General features: G+C 42.2%; 1 protein-coding gene across 3 annotated transcripts in view; it reads left to right on the plus strand.

Moving 5' to 3' along the window:
• The first annotated feature begins 730 nt into the window (after positions 1-730).
• FOXP1 (forkhead box P1) overlaps positions 731-24,963 on the plus strand; it is a 174,464-nt gene continuing 150,231 nt past the window's right edge. For all 3 annotated transcript variants that reach the window (XM_053989268.1, XM_053989267.1, XM_053989269.1), the window contains exons 1-3: positions 731-810; positions 2,016-2,188; positions 10,801-10,982. In XM_053989268.1, the coding sequence (XP_053845243.1) occupies positions 10,812-10,982 (171 nt within the window). In that variant the 5' untranslated portion in view covers positions 731-810; positions 2,016-2,188; positions 10,801-10,811. The remainder of the gene's footprint in view (positions 811-2,015; positions 2,189-10,800; positions 10,983-24,963) is intronic.

A 24,963-nucleotide genomic window follows, 5' to 3' on the forward strand; every position in this document is an offset into this window, starting at 1 on the left:
TGATCTGCTCGTTTATGCAATGAGTAATGCGAGGTTGGTAACAGCAAATTGTTGTTTATAAGCAAACATGGCACTGTGTAAACAAGAAGGCCTGGTCCCCAACTGGTTTGATTTCATGGTGGTCAGCAGCTGATGCATGTAACGTACAACCTTTCTGCTTCTCAGAATGTCAGAAGAATGACTATTTGTTTGTCTTGAGTTCTTCCCAGCTGTTTACTCTGTAATGCATTTGCCTCAACCTTGATTCCCTAAGAGTGGCCCCTTTCTCCTCCCTACTCTGTTTACATTAGTCCTGCCCTGAGTGTCACCTATGAAATCTGTTGATTATTCCACCTGGTTAATGTTAAATTGCTCTTGCAAGATGATGTGTTTGTTCATAAACACAAATGCTGGGCCCCTTGTTTACTGTACCCATGGCAGCAATCAGTTATTAAACAAATATTGCTTTGTTTGCGGGTGTGAGCAGCAGTTTATCCTGCAAGGTCTGGAAAAAAACCTTTAAATGCTGGGATTTTGATAAAGGAGAAAAAGGGGAGCTTGTCCCTGGAATGTGGCTGAAACTCACTTTGGTTTGCTTTGCTTATCTTTAACTTGGGTGAAGGGGCTAGAAAGATTAGCAAGTTGTTTGGTTTTTCCAAGAGATTTCCTTAGTGTAATGATATCTATCCAGTTGTTTGCTTTTTTCAGAAGGGAGAGAGCACTCCTGCAAGACGACTAGCGCAGCGGTAGACGGCTGGTGGCTAGAAAATCCTGCATGGAGCAAACAAGGAGGTAGAAGGTCTAGGATAAAGGTATAGGGCTATGAACCAGGTAATCACCCCAAAACGACGGCCTTGTGTTCCATGTCAGCATTTGGTCAGGGGCTTTTTGGTTTCTGTCTTCTCTCATGTCAGATTTTAATTGATGCATGTGCCCTCGATGGGGTTGGAAAAGACAAAGCTTTCAGCTTTACTTCTGAGGAGATCTGAGGAAAATCTGTTTTAGAAGCAGAGCCGTTTGAATGGAGAGAAAATACCAAATTTAAAAACGTGCTTTGTTGCTCCTCCTCCTGCGAGTGAGATGACGGAGCTGCTTTTCTTCTTTTTATAACTGGAAAACTGCGTTTACATCTGCTAATTTCTCTGTGCTGCCTGTTTGTTCTTTGGTTTCTGGGAGTCCTAATTAGAGAGAGCCATCCTGGTAGTTGTTGCTTTTGGGTTGTTTTGAAAATGAGCAAGAAAAACTTGCTCACACCATCTTTGTTTTTCAAAATTGCTGTTTGTTATTGTTTCTGAGTGGGGCTTGGATTTCAAATGCCAGGCAGGACCTGTTAGCACTAACAGTAAATGGCATGGGCTTTTCACACAAAGGGAGTAAACCCTCTTTGAGTGACCTTGAGAAAGAAATGTTAACTCTTTTTGTGTGAAAGTGTTGTTTATTCCTGTATATCTGAATTCATTTGTTAAAATGTGAAGGGGTTGTCTGTTCCTTTATGTGTGAATTCATTTATTAAGATATCTTGGATATACATTCGTAGAAAGGATAAAATTAAATGATTGTCCTCTTCATCCCTTGGAAAAGAAAGCAAAAAAATATACATAAAAATGTGATCCCCGGTATTCCCTAGTTTGAATCAGTGATCCAAACAATACTGCTCGTTTGGGCTGCTGGAGCAGTGTCAGGGCTGGAGGGGAGCGGGAGGTACCTGAAGTGTGTAAGTGGACAAGCTGGTCATTAATTGACTCATGTTACTGCCATGAATCAAACCTTTGCTACCTTGAACGAAGTGAAAATGGCATTGTGCAGAATTGTTAGAGTTGCACCTGGCTTTGAGGTGGTTTTTGACTTCTGGAGGCTGCTAGAGAGTTTAGATATGCTTTAATGGAGATGTGCATGGAGGGTGGGAGTCTAATTCATCTACAGCCAGCACTTGGTACGAGGTTTCATGTTATCTTGTTGGAGCAGCGCTGCTGCTGTCTGGCACAAACTGACTGTATTTACTAAATGCAACTTTGGTCTTTTATTTGGTTGAACAGTCACCTGTTTTTCTGTGAGGCAGACTGCAAGAGTTTGTGATGCAAGCTCAGAGCAGTGTGCATGCAAACAAATAAGTCTTGGCTGTGAGAACAGCTCTGCAGTTTCTGTTCCTGTTCTGCACGGAGCAGCAGGGAGCCCCACACTGCTGTGATGCCTGGGCTGGGATGAGCAGGTGGGTACGTCCCCAGGGACACCGACCACGGGGCCAGCACCGAGGGGACTCTGCACCTCACCATGCTGCACTGGTGACCTTCCTTCTGGAGGAGTCACTCCTCTGGTGCCATGGTGCTCGTGTCCATGCGGTAGCAGTCACGGAGTCGCGTGGTACAGTGAACTATGGCTTCTGGTTTGGCTTGGGGTTTTTTTTGGCCACTCGCCATTCCTTTCCTTCCAAACAAACGATGAGCCCGGCGATGGTAAGGATGATTTCTGTCAAGCTCATGGCTGAAAGACAGCTCTCCCCAAGAGAGAGGAAGGAACCTCACTCTGCCGATGATGGTATGTAAATGATTACATCATATTTGCCAGTCACTTGGAAGTGGCCCAGCTCTAGAGCTTTTATGCATCTATGGCATGAGATTCATGCTGAATATGGATTTAATAGCTGTCAAGCTGAGATTGAGATAGAGCTGGCTTTGCAAAAGGGGTGTATTTATCCAAGGTGAGACTGAGAGTAACTTCTGTGTGCATATGTAAAATGAAGGGAGAATGCAAAAACCTAATTTGAGGAAAGTTGAATTGTTCACTGTCTGTCTAATGCTTTGGGTGTTACTTCATGGAAGGGAGTGAGACCTGTTGTCTTCACAGCTTGGTATGCTTTAGTGCCCTGGTTTTTCATGGGGACCAACTCCAGCTCTTTTGAATAGAGCAAATGGCAAACATTTAAATGTCTGTTTCAATTAGTTTTTCTTGGATTTGCTCGATCTCTGTTCTTACTGATTGTGGTCAGCAACACCCTTAGCAGAAGAGATTTCCTTAGGGGTAACTGCACTGACTGGTTCTCTGACAACTTAAGTTGTTTGACTATGATTTCACAATAAGTCAGGGTGGCACAAGTGGGATTAGGCTCCTGATTCCCCTTCCCTTCTCCTCACCGCAGCAGTCTTAAATTTCAGCTCCTGCAGAGCATCAGTCAGCCTTTCACTGAGCTGCCTCCAGCTGATTTCATGTTGCTGTGGCCCTGATAATAATGCACTGTGGCTGGAAGGAAGGGACCCAGGAAGTGTGAGCCACGCACCCCAACAGTGAAAGAGGTTGTGCCATTGCATATAGTGAAATGAATTAAAAATTGTGACTGTCTGCTTCTAGACAGGAGCTGCCATTCAGGAGATTTGAGGGTGGCAAGAGGACAAAAACGCATAATAGGTGGTAAAAAGCCAGGCTGGTCACCATCATGACCCACAGGGAGGAGGCTGGGCAACCTGTGTTCTTCTCCTGTTGGCCAAGGTGTTGTATTCTACCACTTTTGGAAAGCACAGGCTTTTCATTCACTGAATTTAGATCCAGCTTCACGTTTTCCTGCTCCTTGCTTTTACTTCTGTCTCTTTCCTATGGTTCTACATCACCAAGTAGCTCTACCCCAGCGCCAGCAGGGCAGGAAGGGGGAGCAGCCCTGTGTAAACCAGGTGCCAGGGCCATGGCCCACCGGGATGCTCCAGGAGCAGTGTGATTTGTTTCCCTTCCTGGAGAGGCCAGCACATCACCTCTGCCATATGCTCATAAGCACTGGCCCAAGGCTTGGGATGTGTCCAGCCAAGGTGAGAGCATCAGGAGGCAGAGCCAAGGATGTGCTGAGGGTAATCCCATTTCTTCTGGACCCTTTATTTCCTAAGCACTAAATGAAATTTCAGATTTTAGATATGTCTAGACATATACAGTGCACGATAAAGTTGATAATACATTAATCATTTTTAACAACAGGTAATATGCATAATTTATGGTGTTACAGTGCTATCTTTTTTGATATTTATGATGGATAATGCTCAGTTTTTGCCCTCATATTACTGCTTTAAATTATACCACAAGAAAATTAATGAGAAAGTAGATTTATGGCTTTCATTTGTTTGTCAATTCGGAAATTAATTGGGTGTTAATTTTAGCCGTCCCTCATCAGACCAGGTCTTTAGTATGTGTGCATTACTTTGCATTCATTGAAGCCTACCTCCCATTTACTGTGGGTCACTAGCTTTGCATACATTAAAATAGCCCTCAGGCTCATTCTCTTGATTACTTTTTGAACTGCCATGCATTAGAAAATTTACGCCTTTCTGTTATAATTATGAAAATTCTCTGTTGGAAGATGGTGCTTGCATAACAGCAAGTGTACAGTGTTGCTCGGCGATGTAAGATCATATAGCAAATCCCAATACGTTTTTGTTCTAATCCTAGAAAATAGCACTCTCGACAATCTTTGTTGTGCGAGTTTCATCCTTTGAAATTTCAAGGATCCATTTTAATGCATTGAATTACCTCTTTAAGCTGAGGAAATATCAAAGGATTTCACCTAGTCGCTGTCTCTTTGTTTCCTCTTTCCACACATCCCGTGCACGTTCCTTCCCTTGCCTTGCTCCAGGTTTGCCTTTCCTCCTCCAAACCCTGCTGTCAGACGTGACTCAGCATCACTTTTTAGGACAGCGAAGCCTGATTTTCTGTTTGCTACTATTTTGGTTGATTCCTAAAGATGATCCTTAATTGCACTTTGAATCCCCTTCTCCTTTCTCCTACTCCTGCACAATTCAGCAACCACCAGTAGTGTGTAGGCGAGTGGCCTTCGAAGGGGTAAGCATGAAGTTTTATCCAAAAAGTACCCTAATGTACTGACAGTTGATCTATAGTTAGTTAGTACATAATTATACCTAAAATACACCCTGTCAGCAGGATAAATGACGGCTACTGAAAACTCTAAAAGCATGACGGGTGTTCACCCATCTGCAATGACGAGAGCGGAGGGGTTTGTAAGTTGAGAAAGGCTGGTGAGTTCAGCATGATCTGATTTAGTTAAATCATGCCATATGTTGGGATAGCTCTCTCTAATAGTCGTGCTAACCACAAACACAGGCAAAGAGAAGTCGTCTGGTCCACCTGGCTAGTTTGGACTTCCCTCCCCGGCATTATTCCTGCACTTAGCATGGTGGCAGCCCTTGAGCTGCTCATGTGAAGCTGGCTGATTCACAGTTAATTGTGACATGGTGTAATTTAGTAAATGAGCAGCTGAACATCTGTACGCCTTCCCCCACGGCACATCAAGCCTTACCTTACACAAGGCTTCTAATTTCCACTAGTGAATCCTTTTTCTTTTACTGAACTCATGGATGGCGGGATGGTGCTGCTGGCTGCCTCGCCAGCCTAGGCACGGGGTGTCAGCTGGAGGAGATGCGTGTTTTGGCTTCAGCTGGGGGACATCAAAACATGTTCCTGGAAAAATTCACTACTGGTGGTGGGATGTGGAGCCTGAGGTGCTTTCCCTGGCAGGGCACTTGCTCCAAAAATACCGGGACTAAAAGAGACCACCTGTGAGTGGGGCAGGGGTCTCCTGGGAAAGCTGTCGGGGTCCTCGTGTCAGATCACGGCAGTGCCAGGCTGGTGCTGCAGGGTGTTTGTCCCCGTGCTGTGGGTCGGCAGCAGCTTTGCTCCTGCTCTCTCTGTTCCCTTGCTGGTTGCACTCCGGAGCACGTTCCGTTTTCAAGAGGTAAAATCCTGTCTTTGCGGTGTTACGTTGTTATGGAATTCTTCCAAACTGCGTTTGGGGTTTTTTGTTTTGTTTTGTTTTTTATAATTACATGGATAAATACTCTAAAATTATTCCTGAGCCTGTTTTGGGGAGCTGCTTGTGACAAATAGGTAGAACTTTTATTTATAAATCATGCACGTATGGATAGAATGCTTGCTGGAGAATTTCGGGCTAGATCGTGTGATTTGATCACTCACTTAAAACTGATTTTAGCATTGACTCTTCTGCCTATAAAAGTAGAAATACATTTTATAAATCTGTGTTGTGTTTAATTTACATGTCCTTTCATGGCTGGGCCAAGTTCTTTAAGGGCATTTATTCTGCTTCATATAAATAATTGATCAGCCAAGTTAATTTACTTCTGCCTGACTTGGTCAACCTTAATTAACTGCCCTGGAATAAAGACTGAACTTTTTGTTAGCTTAAAATCTTTCACAAATGTGGCAAAGAGGGGTTGTATTATGACAACATTTTTGCTCTAGCACTGATCCCAGGGGCTAGAAATGCCTAATGATCTTTATGTGCATATATGTATTTGTAAACACCTCCAAGTACTAACATCAGAAATATAATCATGGACCTCAAAGGAACTTTGAAATACACAGGCTACATTGTGAATCTGTAGTCCATGTTAAATCTGGAAGCATATTTAAACAGGGATTTTAAGGCCAGAAGACCCCAGGGACGTTTTTTTAAAGGTGATGATATGCTTAAAGACATAGATTGGTGCTTATTGAGGAATCTTAAAAATGCCTCACCAGATGCCTCCGTGTATGGTGAGGCATCTAGAGACATCTGACTATCAGTCCCTTAGTCTTTCAGACTTGGAGTGGGTCCTTATTCTGACAGGTGCTTCAGTCAGTAAATCCTCCCTCATGCTGACATTAAACAATGCTGCTTAGTCTTCAGAAACTATACTGGTAGCAGAATTGCAGCAGTGGCACACTTCAGCGCCCACCTCCTGCCTACTAATCTCCATGCTTAACCTTGCTCATCTTAATAAGCCAGTGGAGCTGAGGTGTGTATCAGCAGCATCTGGTGTTACGGACTTTATGGATGCATTTTTAATGCATTAGCAAAGAACTTCTTCAGAATTAGGATTCCTTTAGGTTCTATTTTTTTTTCACCTCAGAACACTGACACTGGAGTCATCAGAAAGATTATTTTGATTCAGGCAAAGTTCACATCTGACCAATGTTTTCTCAGTTTTGACCATGTCCTTAAGAAATTGGCTGTCCCCTGCTTTTCTCCAATCTGGAAGATGATTAGCTGTTGTCCTGTTGACAGAGTGCCTTCTTTAGATTTCACTTCACTGAAATTTTGCTCCATTACCTTGAACATAACACATTCACCAAAGAGATGGGCCCAGCTGTAGAGCTTTGACTTTGTGTTTGGCTGTGCATCAAAGCTAGAAAAAGTTCTGTGCAAGTTAAAATGGGGAATCTGAAGAAACCGATCACTCTTCTGAAATTTTTAAATCAAGTCGACATTAAGTCAGAACAGTTCTTTTATTATGTGCTCCTTGATTTCAGGATAAAGTTTCACAAGCTGTTGTTGGTACTGCACCTACCTTTGGTCCCTTCGTAGGGGAAAACCATCTTGTGTCACCTTTAATAATTCAGAGTCGTTCTGTATCGCTCATAACATGAAATATCATAGAATTTTTCTGTATATAGCAAAAAGAAAAATACTTACGCTGGTAATAACCCACATATTTTAAGTGCTAAAAATGCATTTTTCATTGCAGAATTGATAAGAGAATCATTCTGCTTTCTAGAACACATGAGATAGACATGGGCTCTTCTGCCATTAAATTTCTTAAGTCAGAACCAGGTTTCCTGCCTGTCATGGAAGTAGTTGTGGAGTATTATTATTTCTTATAATAAATCATTATGCATAACAGCTTCTCCAGGACTGTGTTGGTTGTATTCAGACCAGAATCACGGTTTGTGATACTTCACCTGGAGTTTCAGTTCAGTTCCCACAGAACCTAATTATGTTGCATAAAGTCAACCTTGCTTTGCATTTTTCTTTCACAATTTTGAATGACAAACTTCAGTAATAGGCTCCTGTAAGTTCATCTCCTCTGTGCTGGGAAGAGACAATTATCTCAGCCATCCTCAGTGTGCGATCACCTCAGCTCATTTAGGTGTGCTCAAAAAGACAAATAATAATCATTCTTGCAGAAAGCTCTCACAGGTTGATTTTTCATGACATGACACTTAATGATCAAACCAAACTGTGATTATTCATGTCAACTCACATTTGACTTCAGTGATGAAGTAAAACAGTTTTAACTTTTTTTTCCCTTGAAATACCAGTTTTCTATCGGAGGTATTTTAACAAAGAGCTTTTGTTCTATACAGGCATCTAGTTTAAGTTACACAGAAGTTGACTGCTTGTAAATTGGTGGTTTTTAAGAAGAATTCGCTTAAAGATGTTCACTTCTGCTTTTAAAATAATTTTTTTAAAGTTTAAACGTGGTCCCTTAGCAAACTCTCTTTCCAGCTTCATTTCTTCGGTAGCTGCTGCCAGTTCTGCTGGGATCCATAGGGTGGTCACAACCAGTGGAGGGGCCATGGCCCTGTGCAGCTGAGCTGGTAACTGGCTGGGGTTCTTCAAAAGGTAAAACAGAGCATGAAATTTGTCATGGAAAAGGTCCTTAAGAACTATGATCTTTTTCTGACCAAATACAAGAAATAATCCATCTTTTTCTTAGTGCTATAGGTTAGAAAAATTGTTGCAATTTCTACTGTTTTTTCTTTCCAGGACCATTTTGCAGTCCTAGAGACAATAAATAATTTCTTGACCAGTTTGGTTGTGAATTATTTTCTGTGTCCTGGAGATATTTCGCTCAGAAGGGCAAGCCAACAAATCGTGATCAGGCAGTGATGGATCTTCTCCTCAGTGGTGCACATTCTTCTTGCTGCTGTCAGAGCTTTGTGTTGTGCTTCCTCTGACCCTGCTGCTTATTTATCCAGGTTCTCACTTACCATTTGTTGCATCAGAAGTGCTGGAAAATGAGATGTAGTTCTTTACTGTTCTGGCACATGGGTTTTAACATCTCTTTCCACCACAAAGGCTGCTGGAGGCACCTTCCACCAATTTTTGAGTTTGTCCTTCCTACATCAGCTTCAGTCCATGAGAGAGACATGCCACCCACCATTACTGTCATACTCCAAAACAGTCAAAGGCATGAGTCTCGGTGTTTAACCCTCTAACCTAATATTTCCTGGTGGTCATTGTTGTCTTCATTTGCTGCTGGGGTAAATTAATGTAGTGCTCCATTTTCTCCAGTTGAGACCTGACTCCAAATTTGGGTGGAAGCAGAAAACAATGACATCAGTTCTTTCTTTTTGATTTGTCATGGGGTAAAAGAGGTAAATCCTTTTTTTAGCAGTGTAACATAGAAGAATTGCCTGGTGTATCTTTGAGTGACTTGGGAGCTGTCTGTGGATTCTCACTCCTGTCTTCTTCCAAAACAACCTGTGCCATGCAGTCACTGCCTAGTGTGTAATCCAGCCTTGCCTGTTACATGTAAACACTTATTTAGACCTTATCATGTTATGGGGTTTCCTTACAGTGCTGAAAATGAAAAACACACCATACTTGGTGTGTATCAGAGCAGGATCATGTTAAAATCCAAAAGCATTTCCTAGTGGTGTTGGGAAAGCTGTAGGTTTGTTTAGATCTCTGGAGCTCTTACAGAGGAGTTGACAGAAGCTTTATAATGAGTCTCCAAGCCCTTTTGTCCCCTGGCATAATTTGCAGATTTAACAAAACAAATTGAAAGTTTCCATAGACCAGCTGAAATTTATTTAAATGTAATCAGAATGTTTGAATCTGTCCTGCTACCATCCATGTGCTTGGTTTACTGAATTCAAAAGGGTTCTTCCTTGAAGATAAAACATCTTCCTTCTGAGGTGAAGTACCCCACACAGGGGCATTTGGCTCACATGTCCATGTGGTTAGTGTGGGGCCAGCAGCGTGCTTGAGACACACAGCTTGGCTTTCCATTCCCCATCTCCCCTGGGTGAGGGGGAGAGGAAGGATGAGCTGGTGGAAGCCAGACAGGTTAATGGTATTTAAATCCTGGAAGCTGGGGCTTTGCAGGTGGAAATACTTTTAAAACAAGTCATCATAATATCTCCGAGGCAGCGCTTTGCAGCTGAAAACCGGCATATGTGCTTTGTGTGGGGAGTCTTGTGCACCAGTGCTGATGTTTCCTCCTGAGGGTGTGTAAATCCCAGGGGTTCTGGGGTGAGGAGGTGGGTACTTGTCCTCATCCTTATTGAAGGCTTGTGACCCACTGACACTGTTGGTGAGCACCAAGAGTCAGTAGAGAGGGCTGGCTGGAAGGAGCTGTGGCTGCTGAGATGATGTTCAGCCAAATAACACAGGAGTCTCCTCACTGTAATGCCATAAGAGCATCCAAATCCAGACCAAATCCATAGCCAAAAACTTGGCCAACAAGAGTAATTCTGTGAGCATTTGTAGCACTTCTTCTGAAATTAAAAGTGATGGTGGTTCAGCACATCCCAGATTAAACCTAAATTACTTCAGAGTAATAAAAGGTGCTAATTTGGCACTATCATGGTATGAGTGAAAACCAAAATAGTGAATACTCTGCTTCACCTCCATGCCCCTACACAGCGTATATCACATTTTTGATATTGTCCATCATATGTTGCCAAGAATGACTCATCCATTTCAAAGGAAAGCATCCAGATGTAACTAGAGAAATTTAATTATGGATTCTGTGTGTTCGTTCAAAAATATTTTTTTTTCTCTAAGGGAAAAAAGATGTTGAGCAAATAATACTATATTTAGAAGAGAACTAACTTACTAAAATTATAGCTGTACCAACGGATAAATAAACATAAACTAGTAGCATGAACCATTAATGAAAGATAAATCGTATGAAGGAAAATGACATATGTTTACAGTTTTGGCAGGATTTAAAACAGGGCATGTCTCCTTATATACAGCAACTGTTTTAACAGCTGCTTTTTTTTTTTTTTTTCCCCCCCCTCCCCTCCCCTAAATTATTTCAGGTTTTTGAGTCATGATGCAAGAATCTGGGACTGAGACAAAAAGTAACGGTTCAGCCATTCAGAATGGAGCGAGCGGTGGCAACCATTTACTAGAGTGCAGCCTGCGGGAAGTGAGATCAAACGGCGAGACACCTTCCGTTGAAATTGGGGCTGCAGATTTAGCACATCTCCAGCAACAGCAGGTACTGTAAGATGCATTACAAGTTTCCTACCTACAGGAAAAGCATGAAGCATTTAACCTCCCCCCCTACTCCCAAGCCTTTTGTACTTGCCAGGCAGAGGATGCTTTAGGACTCGCCTGTGACATTCTGTGCGTTTTTGCCCGTAGGGGATTGCAGTCGTTGGTGTAAAGGGAAACCTTGGACTTCTCTTTCGGGGCTCCTTTTTATAATCATTCCCTGGAAACACCCAAAGATCAGGGCTTGCTTCTGTTGCCTGAATCTGTTGAGTCTGGTGGCAGTGATTGGGTGAACTGCTGTATACAAATAACTGGTTTCCAAAATATGTCACTGGGTGGAAAATACGCTAACGTTAAGTTTTGTTTTTGCAACAAATTTTAATATAACCTAGCAACCTCTATCAACAGAATGTTTTCTATTAGCGAGGAAGACTGCAGAGGTATCTGCTGTGCAAAACGTCAGAATAAATAAATAAATACATCCATGTCAGTGTTCCTCAACTCAGAAGCATCTGAACCAAAGCATACGTTTTGCCTTGGTATTTTAATTAATGTATTTTCTGGGAAGTGACCAAATTCACCAGTGTAAATTATCCGCTTAATACATTTTGGCTTTTTCTTTTCCCTGATAAAATTCTGAGGCCCTCTGAGGAAATTTTACACCAAAGTGCTGGGCATGTATCATTAATGTGTTTGGGAACAAAGGCTGCAGCAGAGCCATGGTGAATACCCTCACGCCTAACCCTCACTTTCTCTAATGCAATAAGGATCCTTAAAACCTTTTAAATAAGCGATTGGCAGCTGGTTAAGACTCCCCTAAGTGTACAGTGATCTTTTTAGCAGGTTGTTGTGGAGCAGAAAAAAAACATGTGCTCAAAAACAAAGCAAAGTGAAGGTTTCAGGAGGAGCGGGGCACCCCATTTGCCAACCTAAGACAGAAAGCTGCCATAATTAAACAAGTCAGAAAAATGGATGATACTAAATGCACAGACTTTGGTTGTTTCAATCATTTCGTCCTACAGGTTTTTACTTGAAGTGAGAATACCATCAGTGAGAAAATCACAGCCATGCTGAATTCATTACTGCAGTAGTCACACAAAACCATGGATAAAATTTCAATAACTGCAGGCCACAGTTGAGTAAACAGTTGCACTGAAACTTAATTCCTGTTGACTTTTCCCTCATTCTTTGCCAGGGGCACATTCTGATTCGTAGTGCAAAGACAACAGGGGTTACAGCTTTGATTAATATAGGACAGTAGAAGAGGAGTAAAATATGTTCAACACAAAGGTCTCATCTTAAAAAAGGCTTAGTATCAAAATGAGTTAATTACACTGTGTTTTCCATAGGAGCACAATGGAATTTTCCAGTAAGGCTTTGTGCAGAGAGAAACAGGGAGGGGGGATCATGCAGACATGTACACACCGTGGACCAGAATGGCTCTGACCTCTCCTCCACCACCACTAACCCTGTGCCAGGGCTTCTCTGCAGCCATCCTGAGGCTGGTTTGCCATCCCAGGAGTTCAGGATGTCTCAGATAATGTTGCCACCTCGCGTGCAATGGCTGGTGTCATTCAGCCGCCCATGTGGTCAATTAAGGAGTGGCACCCATTCGTTCCCAGTCCTCCAGCCCTCCCCAGACAGTGCCCAGCACAGACTCGAGTGCTCAGGGCTGGGGATGGGATTGCCAGGCTCAGGATTGCTTTCACACAGCTCTCGTTTTAGCTTGGAGTTTATTTATCCTCTGCCAGTACAGTGAATGTGGTTGGGGATCTTGCTTTTCTCCAAGTTCTTCAAAGACCTTTATGTTCTGTGTTTGAATTCTGCTGTTAATTGGTTTTGATGACTGACTTCTCCATGGAGTTTATCTTTTATAAAGCAAGTTGATTGCAAAGTTTAGAAGAGTTATTAAATAAAAAAAAAAACGACCAACAAACCCAATCCTGATAACAATAAGAGGGTAATCAGAGCTAGCATAAAAATATCAACCTTGGTGTTTGGAAAACATTTTTAAATGCTGAAAAGAAGAAAACCCCGTTGTTTTCAGACAGCTAATGCAAGCATTTACAGATACACATACAACATGGAGCATAATGTTTAGATGTTTTTCCGTATACAACATATGCTCTCAGGTCACTTAACAGAATGCGTTCTACAAAACACTCCTTCAATACAAATGAATGAGTTCTGAATTAAACAGCTATTTCTTAAGAGCATTTCATTCAAATCTTTTCATTTTGCCACCTGGCACTTGTTTTGTCTGAAAAAAAAAAAAAAAAATCAGTGGTGGGTAGTTTGAGCTTTGCTGCTGTGGTTAGTTGTGTGTTCCCATGATGAGCATGGCGGAACAGCGAAACCTGCATGTACAATGGCTTGTGAGAGCATCTGTGCTGAATTTAGGGTCACATTTTTGGTGACATTTATGAATTAATTCGGACTAATAGCTTTGTTAGTATGAGAGAGGAAAACAGAAATACTGCAGGGTTTTTTTAGGAAGTTTTAATGGGTTTGCAGACTTGTAAATATTTTACCATGGAAAAATATGGAACACCACAGATGTTCATATGTTTGCAGGAGCAGTGTATGGTGTGATCACTCTTGTTGTGAGTACAGGGAGGACTTGTAGGACAAGTTTTATGCTTCCCATGTCATGTTAGGGTGATTCTGCCATGCAAGCAGACAGAGAGTGATGTGATGCTCAATTATTTTAGCATTAGCAATCTCATAAAATGTACTGTTAAGCTGGGAGTAGCAAATGTGAGGATGAGTTCTGCTATTTATAATAAAGCCAAGTAACTCCAACTGATGTTTATATTGGTGAAGTAAGAAAGGCAAAGCAATGCAAGTGACTCTTCAGGGATGGTATGTCTGTGGAAAAGTTGGGTAAAAGTGGAAAAGCCTATAGAAGTCACCCTCGGAACCAAAGCATAAGGGAAAGAGATCCTTTCTCACAGTATTTTGGCACCTGTTGGGGGTGGGAGAGGTGGCCTTCCCACTGCTGCTGACTCCACAGGTGCCAGAGGTCAGCATCTCATGGCAATGATTGTCAGGATGTGGTGGAATGGGCAGGGCTTTGGTGACCTTCTTATAAAGTCTGGGGCAGGCATGGAGGTTACCTGGATCATTGTACTTCCTAAAGAGATGAAGCAGGGGTTTGGTGTGGGGTCAGGTAATGGGGCTCAGGAGCTTCGTCCCAGAGCGCCCACGGGGGCAGCACCAAGCAGCAGAACAGAAAACCTGGGAACAGAGTACCAGGCAGAGTCTGGCAACATCTGTTGGCTCTGAGGCATCACGAAAAACATCTGGGAGGTGCAGAATGGGTATTGGAGTGACCCACAAGCTGAAGGTCAGGCTGGGTGAGGGAAGCTTGGTCAGAAGGGATGTAATGATGGGGTGACTCCTGCCTACCAAGCAGTAATAAATAAAGACTCATAGGGACAAACTGCCTTTTAATGTTCATGATCACAGCTGTAGTTGCTTCAGTGGTTTCTGACATATACTCAAATAGAAGGTTTGATGCCTCAGTCCTAGACAGTCCCTTTTTTTTTTTTAAAGCTTATAAAATAAATATTATTTATTGCATTTTATTTTTATCCTCAGGACTATTCATTAAAGTGTTCTTCACGTTATTAGCAGTGAAACAAGACTGTGAATTGAACAAAGAGAATGATTACAAAGTTGAATCCTGATGCATAGCAGCAAGACACCAAGTGCTGTGTTGCATGGTGGCAGAAATACAAACCTCTCCACATCAATAGCCAGATCCACTTTGATACAGTAACTTCAAGTACTGCCCCACGAGTATAAAACTCAGTATCTTTGTCTAATCCAGAAAGCTTTTGAACTTTGAGGAGGTATGACTTTAATAGTAATTTGTTGACAGATTAGCTGCAGAGATTGCAAAGGGTTTATTTTGCAGAACTGGCAGGCTCCTATCAGTGTTCTCTTAAGGAAAAAAACACACACTGCTGTTTTGCAATTGCTTGCATTTATTGACAAGCTGCGCTGAGCAGGCAGAATCGGAATGTTTGGATAATGTAAACCTATAGCTTGTCTGATGGAGTGTAGTGTACTTTTAGGTAGTGCATAGATTGCTTGATAAAAAGGGTTACGAGGTGGCCATGTTTATGACAAACTGGAATAGAAATACAAACCCAACTGGTATGTGGAGAAAGAAGGAGGAGGTTTATGTAAAGAATTGTGGGGAAGTTTCTTTTCTTCACTTCGTCTTTGAGCTGTACTATACTGTAATTATGAAGTGTCACTTCAAGCTTTCTGAAGAATTTAGATAAATACTAGTTTTGCCATGTGTCCACCAAGTAAGGAAAGAAAGGGGGTTTTCCTGTTATATCCTGTTTTGTGCTTTTATTCCAGTAAATGTCTGCAAGTGAAAAATACAATTTTGTTCATATATAAAAGAAAACTTGATAGACAAAAGAAATTTGGACTAGATTCTGGTCTGTGCCCAAGTCAGTGCCTGCAGTTGGGCTGTTTTTGGTGTCTGTGTGAAGATGCCACCGTTGGGCCCTTTGGCAGTAGCTGTTTCCTGAAATGTTGAGATGTGAAGTGTTAGACTGAGGGAATTGAACTCCAGAGGGAATATGTGGGTTCTTCAGATTTTGTTCATGTTCAAAGACAAGGAAAATGTACAAGAAATGGGGGATTTGGTGTATTGTTGAGAGGCTGTTTTAATTGGGGAGATCAAAAAGAAAATTTGACTAGAAAGAAATCTGGATATATCACAGTGTAAATGAAAGAAATACTTTTTTTTTTCTTTTTTTTTTTTTTTTTTTTAATTGGTGAGTTTCATGTTACTTTGCAAACCCGTGAGGAGAGGTTACAGACCACATCAGGAGTTTTACAGTCCCATTGATCATGATGTGGACTTATCTCTGTAGAGCAAAACTGCTAAATTAGATCCAAGATAAAGTCTTTGTTTCATATTGACATAACTGGGTTAGACCAAAATTGTTTGTTAGACTTTAAGGGAGCGTCCGTGTTGAGTCATTTTGTCCAAAGAGACATAAAGCCTAATTATTAAACTGCTGTTGCTATTGAAGGAGCCATTTGAAAGTATAGATTAAACTCCATGCAGGCTATTGGATTGTGTCTGATTTTGTATTGTAGTACCCTCATAATTGAAGATTACAACACAGTGAAAAGATGACTGCATTTGTAGAGCTTCTGCTGTTTCATCAGAGATTGTGAAAAACAACTTTATGCTCCCAGTAACTTCGTGTTTTTTATCATTCAGACTTTTCCCCCAAGTTCTGCCATCTCCCAGCGTTGAACGGAAGGTGACATGATGTCTTTTTAGTCATTCAAATCTAATAACTTTTAATCTGAAGGTTAAGTAGTGAGATATAAACTAAGAGACGATAATATCAATTTTATGTTCACTGAAGGGCACAATATACCTCTTTCTAGTAGAGGGAAAATTGTGCGTAAAATGTCTTTTGCTTTTCAATGGAAAAGTTGTGGCTCTGAGAGCTTAGGAATGAAGCAGCGCTGGAAAAATTAAATAAGTTTTCACATAGGCTGGCTACCTTGCCTGGGTTTTAGAATCAATGATTTTTTTTTCCTTAATAATTCAATTTTTAGATCAGTTGTCAATGAACCATGCTGAGAACATTCATGCAGCATTCTCTATCCTCACTATTGCTAATGTCTTTGTTATAACTACTTATTGACACCAACAAGCCCTAAATTTTCTCTAACTGTTGAAGGGTAAGGGGAAACTACTACTTAGTTGCACTTGCTGAGATTATTGTTTTCTCTTTGTCTTGGTTTTGTTTTATTTTGCTTCTGAGGTCTTTGATAAATAACTGTATAAGCCCGAGTCCTCAGAGCACCTTGACATTGGCACCCAGAGCTCTGCTGTTGTGTGTGCAGGCACAAGCATGGACATGCAGAAGCTGGGTCATTAGACATGTAATCATCTGGGTTATGTGCACATCCAAATCCAGAAGTCCTCTGTAGGCTGCCCATGTCTATTTCTGTATTTATTTATTGTTTTACAATAGCTGCTTTTACTTCACCTGGTAAATTAGGATCAGGCAGTAATCGTTTAGGTTTCTGTGGGCTCTTTGAAGGGATGGATGGAGCTTCTGAAATATGTTTGCTGGGTTGATTTTTAGCCTTGCATCTCTGTGAAAATTCAGCAGTGGTGTGTTTGTTCCCAGCTGTTTTCGTAGGTGTGCACTCTCCCCTTATATTTGCTTATGCTTACTCATAAGCAGTAAAGTTCCACAGTCAGGAGTGCTGTTTAGGGAAGGTCTGCACAGGAATGCTTTAAAGCTGTTAGCCAGCACGTGTATACACTGCAAAAGGCTTCCAGCAAGCATCAGATATGAATTAAAAGTCTGTTTCAAGTGATTGATGTTATTCAGGTTATTAAAGACTGTTCCTCCTCCAGTGATCTTCATACTTTAAGGGTTGTTTTATAAGTAGTGCAACCAATTATTTGTAGCAAATAGATATATAGATATATATCTCAAAATGGTAGTGTGCCTATGAAGGTGTAAAGCAGCCTTTAACTCACATGGAACTGCTCCTCATGGTGGCTTTTAATGTTGCAAGATGCTTAAGCATGTGCCTAAATGTAAGTGCATGACTAGTCTGATTAAGGTCACTGGTACGTCTCATGCCTGTAAAATTAGGAATGTGCTTAAGTACCTTGCTGAATTAAGGCTTAAGTAATTTCACAGTAATAAGAAGTTGCATGGATTGCTGATATTTTAGAACTAATTTAACTTTATTTGGAGACACGCTGCATGTAGGGAGATTGTTTGGCAGTGCCTGAGGAGCAGCAGCAGAATTGCAGCTGTTTTCAGTAGCGTAGCCCCTGATTTCAGTGGAGTTTTTTCTGACTTAAAAACATTTAAATAAGAACAGACTCAAATGCCATGGTTTCCTGCATTATGTTCAGGGGAGCTCCACTGGGTATCCCAGCAAGTGAGAAGAATGTTAACAGTACTGCTGTAATTTATAACAGTGATGTTGTAAATAAAGATTGGGATTTGAAGTAAAAATGCAGAAGTTGTGAATGCTCTTCATGAGTTTATTTAACTGCATAGCACCCCATTAATTAAAAAAAAAATTAACAGAAGGTATCTTTTGGAGGCTTAGTGTAAACAGTGATATTATATAATGACAGTTTTGTAGGATAGTGTTGCTTGTTTTGTTGCTGCATTCTGTATTTTGTTAGCTGTGCTCCCTACATTTTCAAAACATAAACTATATTTGCAACCTGTTTTAAATAGTGCAAATATCTCTCTTTTTCCCCTATAAAAGCTACAGATTGTGTCTGTGGAGTGTATAGTCTCAGACATCCCTGAAGCCTGGGGCAAGTGCCAGGTTTATTACAAGTTGGGCTTTTCAATTTATTTTGAATCATATTTCTTCTTTTTCTTTTATGGGTTTTTGTTTGCTTTTTGTTTTGTTTTGGTTTTTTTTTCCTTTTTTTTTTTTTTTTCCAGGCTACTGAAAGTAGGGCTGATAAAGTGAAGGTTGAGGAGAGTTGGGCTATTTAATCTCTCTGACAATGTGTTGTAAAACTCATCAGTGCAGTTCTCCCCTTTGCCCCCAGCTCTCAGAGCGTGTTCCCAGGCAAACCAAAGAGAAGGATGCAAGAAATGGATATAATTCCTCGTGTTCTGTGTGCTGACCTAATACTGCTTCTCATTTAATGACCACAGGATTGAGGACTGGGATGGTTACAGACAGAAACATCGCTGGGCATGCAGCTGCATGCCTGGAGATGGGTCATTTTTGCTTGGTAGAGCACTGCAGTTCCAAGTTTAGGTGATCTTTTTTGATCAAGCTTCAAGGCTGAACTAATTCTTATATGCACGTTTGGGGCCTTCTTACCTTATGAAATAGAATAAGCAAGTTTCTTGAAAGGATTTAGTTGCTTTCTAGCAAGAAGCATCATTATTGAGGGGCACAACACAAATGTTTCAAATTTGGAGATGCAGAGCGAGGTCACAGTTTGCCTCCAGAATCTGAAGTAATCAGGATTTCATTTCAGATAAAACCTCTGGGGCTGATACTTAGAAAACACAACTTTTAACTGGCATTACGCAATTTGCTATGGGTCACTCAGCCAAATATTTGTGTATGGGTCTTTTTTCTTCTTTTTTTTTTTTTTTTTTAAGACTTTCCAAAGTTCAGGTGGGATTTCAGGCTTTAACAAACTCTACCTGGAAATTAAGAGGAGGAAGGGGGGGGGGGGGGTGAGAAATCTTGTCTGTTTGAGCTAGAGTGATCACAAGCTAAAAGAATGTGGTTGCTGTTGGTGTGCTCAAATCAAGTTTTCCTTAAATTTTCCTTGTTATTATCACTGATACTGAAAAACGTCTGCCAGGAAAGAACTGCAACACCAGTGAAATGTTGTAAGACCACTGACTGTCTGACATTCTTGCTTTTTTCCTCCTTTTTCCAGTAATCAGTGAGATACGTGCAGAAATAGGGTAAGGTCCCTAGCTGTTCCCAAGGACTGTGTGGGCAGAGGGTGGATCTTCCCTAGTACCTTCTGGCATCCTGAATAAGCAGCAGACCCACAGCTTTGGGAGGATTTGGCTGCTCTCTCATGGATGAAGCTGGAGCATTTGTGTTCTTAAACCATCACCGTTTTGTATTTCTGTTTCCACATAATTAAGTGATTCACTGAGGGAGAAAGGTCAGACAGGCACAGGGAAGGAGAATGGAACTTGTTAGAAGTAGTGGGGCCCAGCATCTTGCAGCAAAAATTAGAAACAAGATGGAACACAGTTTTTCCTCATGGATAAGAAAGCATTTGGAGCACTCAGATCCTCACAGCCCAGTCTCAGCAGTCTCCAGGAGAATTCTTCTGGCCTCTGCTTAAATGAGAAACTTGATCTGCAGATGAGCTCACCTAGGAATAGCTCTGGTTTTGGGGAGAGAGGCTGCAGTTTATCTTGACTTTGTTGTGTTGCATTGCATACCTGCTCTCCTATGTCATCCCTCTTCTTCAGGCTCAGAGCAGGATGGACAGGTGTGTGTGAAAAGCAACTGCTCTGGATTTTGTTGGAAAGCTAAAGTTGAAAGCATCCAGTGTGCTGAATGTGCAGATGTGGGAGCTCTGTGTTTGGGACAGGGGTGTTCTGTGTCTGGTAGAAACCCCAAAGTCTTTCCTCTGGAACAGCTGGCTGTGGCATTCACTTGTAGCTGTAGGTAAAGTGCTTCCTGTAAGGTCACAGAGAGGGTTTGGTACAGCTAAACCTCCCCAGTGCTTCATTTTAGTGCCTGTTCTTCTCTCTCAATAGCTGTGCTGGTTTCTTCATCCCAGACATGGTATTTGGGTAGCAAAAGCAGTTGTTTTGTTCAGGGAAAACAGTCTCCTTCCTTGCCTTCCCATGGCTGTAATGCTGTATTACAGATCCGAAAGAAAACCCTCCAAGTCAATAAACAACAAAAAGCAGACTTATCTTTTATAGTGTTCTTGAAACAAATGTAAGGTTATAACACTAAAGCAGGTTTTATTAAATCTAGGCGTGAATCCATGTTGAAGAAATAATCCACTGCTTCTTTTCTGCTTCTTGTCTTTTTAATTAGTGCTGGCAATGGGATTGTTAGCTTTTAAGATACGGTAAATATGAGCCTATTAATATTATTGAATATAATACTCAAGAAGGAGCAGGGAATGCTGGTAACTGTAGCTGTTTTATGGAGGAGCTAAAAGTGGGCTCTTTGCTGATCCACACATCTTCCTTTATGACTACTGGGGTGAAGCCCTTATTGGCAGCCCTTCTCCAGGTCCCTGGAGCAGCTGTTCCTGGAGCAGCCATCCCAGCAGGTGGTGTGGGACTCTTGTCCCTTAGTCCAGTCTGGCAGGATAGGCCCTTTTCACAACACAGTGAGTGTTAGGAGTTTAAAATAGTTCTGACTCCTTTTCCTTGAGGAATTATTCACCAATTCCTCTGATTAATGCTTCTTGAAGTGTTTTACTCTTGGTTTCAGTCTCTTAACTTGGGCAAGGACTGGATTATAAGGGTTTAACAGTGATTAGCTCTGTTTACAGTATTTTTTCTTGCTCTGAAAGGTACGGTGTTTGCTTTGCTGAGGGGTTTTATTTTGCAGAGTTTCTGTTGACCACCTGCCTTTTTTCATAATTGGTTGCAAGGACAATTGCTAGGCATAATAAATAAAAGATACGGCCTTCCAAGGCTGTGTCATAGGGACTGTACGTCAAAGATTCATAAACTGAGAGCAAAAATATGTGCCTCTCCCTGGGGGCAGGGAAGCGTGTGCCGTGTTCATGTTTGGGGATCCTTCCAAGGTCATGGAGGTAGGAACTTCTCCAGTGCTGGCTGATGGCCTGGCTGGGCTGCAGCCACGCTCAGGATAGGGCAGCCCACCAGCCCAGGTTTGCTGTGAACTCCTCTCTAGTCTTAACATTTTTCTTCGTGGGTTTTGGAATAATAGTCTTTTTTTCCCCCCAGTCTTTCCATTTAGACCAAAGGCTGGAGTAGAGTGTGTCTTTGACACTCCTGAGTGTTCCTGATCTGTGTCTCAGCAGCCTGTTAATGGAGCTTTCAGTCCTGCCCAGGTCTTTTGGTGCTCAGCTCTCCATTAGGAAATTTTTCCCTAGTGTCTGACCAAAAGCCTTATAATGGAATCATAGAATGGCTTGACTTCAAAGATCAAGATGGACAAGACTTTAAAGATCATCTCATTAAAACCCCCTGCCATGGGGGTTTCCACTAGACCAGGTTGCTCCAAGCCCTGTCCAGCCAGAACTTGGACACTTCTATCTTGGATCACCTGCATCTTGGGTTGACCAGCACTTGGAGTTCAAAACAGCGTAGATAAACTCATGCTGCCTTTGCTTTGCTGCTGCCTTTGCAGGACTGAGCAGCAGGAAGAGCAGCCAGGAAGCACTTGGCTTGTTCCAGCTTCTTCACAGCTGTTGCACCAAGAACCCAAGTTAAGGAAAAGTGAGATTATTGGAATCTTACTGACTACATAGGTCACTCCAGCTAAACCTCCAACAGCTATAGGTAGGATACATTCAAAGGAGCAAAATAGCACTCAGAAAATACAAAATGTTTGGCCTCAATTAATTTTTTCTAGTGGAGAGTCAAATTGGAATTACATGAAAAGAAAGCCCTAGAATGGATGTGCCTAGGGACCCCTCACTGTAACCCATCCATCTTCGTTGTTGTGTATCCCATTTCATATATTGGTTCTTCCAGAAGTATAATTTCAGCCCAAGAAAGTCTCCTGTTGTTTCCAGGCCACAATCTGGTGTCTGGGAAGCTACTATCTTTACCACAGTTTGTGTCCCTCCATGTCCAGTCTTGTATCAGGTTGTCCTTGGAACAAAAGATGAGCCAATGAGTGTGTTTTCCCATTTAATTGTATATGTCAATGATAAATCTTTTGAGAAGACTCAGGCCACGTGTTTCTGAGGAGGCTGCACTTCAGTCTCCATCCCAATCACTGTCCTTCATCACTCCCTTAAATCTGAAGAAGAAAACAGGAGGTTCAAAGGGGGACATGGGATGGGGTGTGAGTGAAAATCTCATTTCATGTTCAGTGCACAGAGTCCATCCAGAACCCCCCAGTAACTGCCTTAGCCACGCCTCTGTCATTTGGAGGCCTCTGTTCTGTCTCTGCCAAGTCCCTGTCGTCCACAAGACAAGACATCTGCAGTACATTTGTTTAAAGCAGGGAGATGACAAGCATTGAAACAGATGTTGGAAGGCAGAGCAGCACAAGGCCTGTGCTAAGCGAATCACCCATTGGGCTGGGGCTGTTTGATGGCTGATTACAGAGTGAGCCAACTGTTCCTTCAGAGCAGGCTGCACCCAGGAGATCCCCAGGTAAGAGCTGTGCTTTGCCAACATGTGGTGCTCCCTTTGTCACTGTGCCTTTTCAGATGTACCTGGGGAAAGCACAGGGAACAGGATCATCATTCAAAACCCCTTAGATGAGTAACACTCTTGCTTATCCAGGCTGAATTGATTCCTGGTTACGAGTTGAACCATTGGAAAGCATCAAGAGCGTGCCTCGGCATCCAACAGCCAGTATCACTCATTAGTTTGAATGAAAAGCCTGTGCAGGCTTTATCAAAGCTACAGAGAGTTTTATCATGATCAACATAAAACAATATTCTGTCTGAAACCTCTGCACCATATTGCCGTATAAAAAGCAGCTAATGTCTAGTGATCCTTGGTATATGAAGCAATTCAGGTTTATCACAAGCTGACATATTATGCTTTGACAGCAAAGAATCCCTTTTGTACCTGATCTCATGTTTCTTAAGACCGGCTTTTCACCTCCTCTCATCTTGTCTCTAGGAGCTGATCCCCTTGTGCTGGGGAGGTAGAGCTCTTGTTAAATGAACTCGTGAAACATGGGAGTATTTACCTGTTAGTCATCTTGGGCAATACACGAACTTGCTCAGTAAGGGAGCCAGGCTGGGGCTCAGTTTGTTCACCCTGTGGACAGGAGCTGGATGGAAAAGTGGCCCCTAGCAGGGAAAAAGTACCCCTTCATGTTCTCATGTTTTTGATAAGCATCCTGCAGTGAATGCCAAGGACACAAGGGCTGCCTCTTTCCCCAGGGTAAGGCACGGTCAGGTCCTGCACATGATGCTTTCCCAAAGCTGGAGGGGCTCCTGTGCATGGCTGGCACCAGCATGCCCTTCACATTTACATGGGGTTCCTGATACTCCATATGCATCCAGAGATTCCACTGCTACCTTACCTAAGGGAAGGAGAGTGGGGCTCTCCAGGCTGTTTGAGCTGGCTGCAGATGTGCTATCTGCCAATGAAAGACTGTTAGGCACCATCACATTTCCATTTTGTCTTGGTGGAGGGAAGGAGTGCCTCTTCTATTCCTCTTCAGCCTGGACTTCCTTCTTTAAAAAATGTGACTTTATAGTCTCATTTTTCAATAAGACCCTTCTGGTTTTTTATTTTTTCAATGAGACCCTTCTGTTTTTCTCCATCTCTTTTTTTTTTTTTGGGTGATGTTCCAGACAGGCAGTAGGTGACAGGCACACAGTGGGATTTTTGGGGTGTCCTAAAATGGGGCTGGGAGTTGGACTTGATGATCCTGATGGTCTCTTGCAATTCAGAATATTCCGTGATAGCCTTGAAAATCGTTACTGGATTGCCCCAATCTTTACAGGAACTTGAACCATTTACCAAAAGCATTTTATAAAAGGACTGGCTCCCATATGTCCAAGTGAAAAACACTGGACTGTGCTTGAACCTTCTTATATCATTATTGTTTATCCAAAAGGATGAAAGGAAGAAAGATTCAGGACACCTGGAGGGATGAAGGGAAGCAGAGCTCCTCTGTGCCTGCCCTGCAGATTCCTTACCTGACCAGCCCATACTGAGCCACAAACGGACTGCAAATCTTGCTGCCCCACCAGAAGAGCCAAGAGGCAATTCCCCTTCTGCCCCAAAAGTTGCTGCAGAGACAGGGAGCTGCACCAAGGGACTTTTATTTTCAGGAAATCTTGCTGATAGCATTGTTTTGCAGGTAGCAGCCAGGGCACTGCCAGTGGTGTGTCCCATCCAGCCTTTTCTGTCTCTCCAGTGGAGCTTTGGTCCTCAGGTCTTTGTGCTCCCCTCATCTGAAACAACACAGATGTTGTGGAAGAGTTAATGTCTGCCAAGGCTTTGACCTGAATGTGGAATTTAAGGGGAGCTAGGTGCATGAGTATGCTTTTGGTCATCTAAAATGGACATTCCACTGAATAATGAGGAATTTATTAAGTGTAAAAGAGTTGTTATTATTTATTTAGAAGTGTATTGTTCCCAGGGTTGTGCGTACTCTTTATGAAGCTGGCTTTGTGACTTGGCAGTGCAATCAGGAGTTGGACTTGGTGATCCTAAAGGTCTTTTCCAACATACATGATTCTTTGGTTCCAGCTTGTCATACAGGGCTGGCTTTGGGCTCTGCTAGGTTTGGTTCTGTTTGGATTTCCCCAACAGTTTTGCAGGGGC

The sequence above is a fragment of the Vidua macroura genome, chromosome 13 (genome assembly GCF_024509145.1).
Source record: "Vidua macroura isolate BioBank_ID:100142 chromosome 13, ASM2450914v1, whole genome shotgun sequence".
Classification (NCBI taxonomy): Eukaryota; Metazoa; Chordata; class Aves; order Passeriformes; family Viduidae; genus Vidua; species Vidua macroura.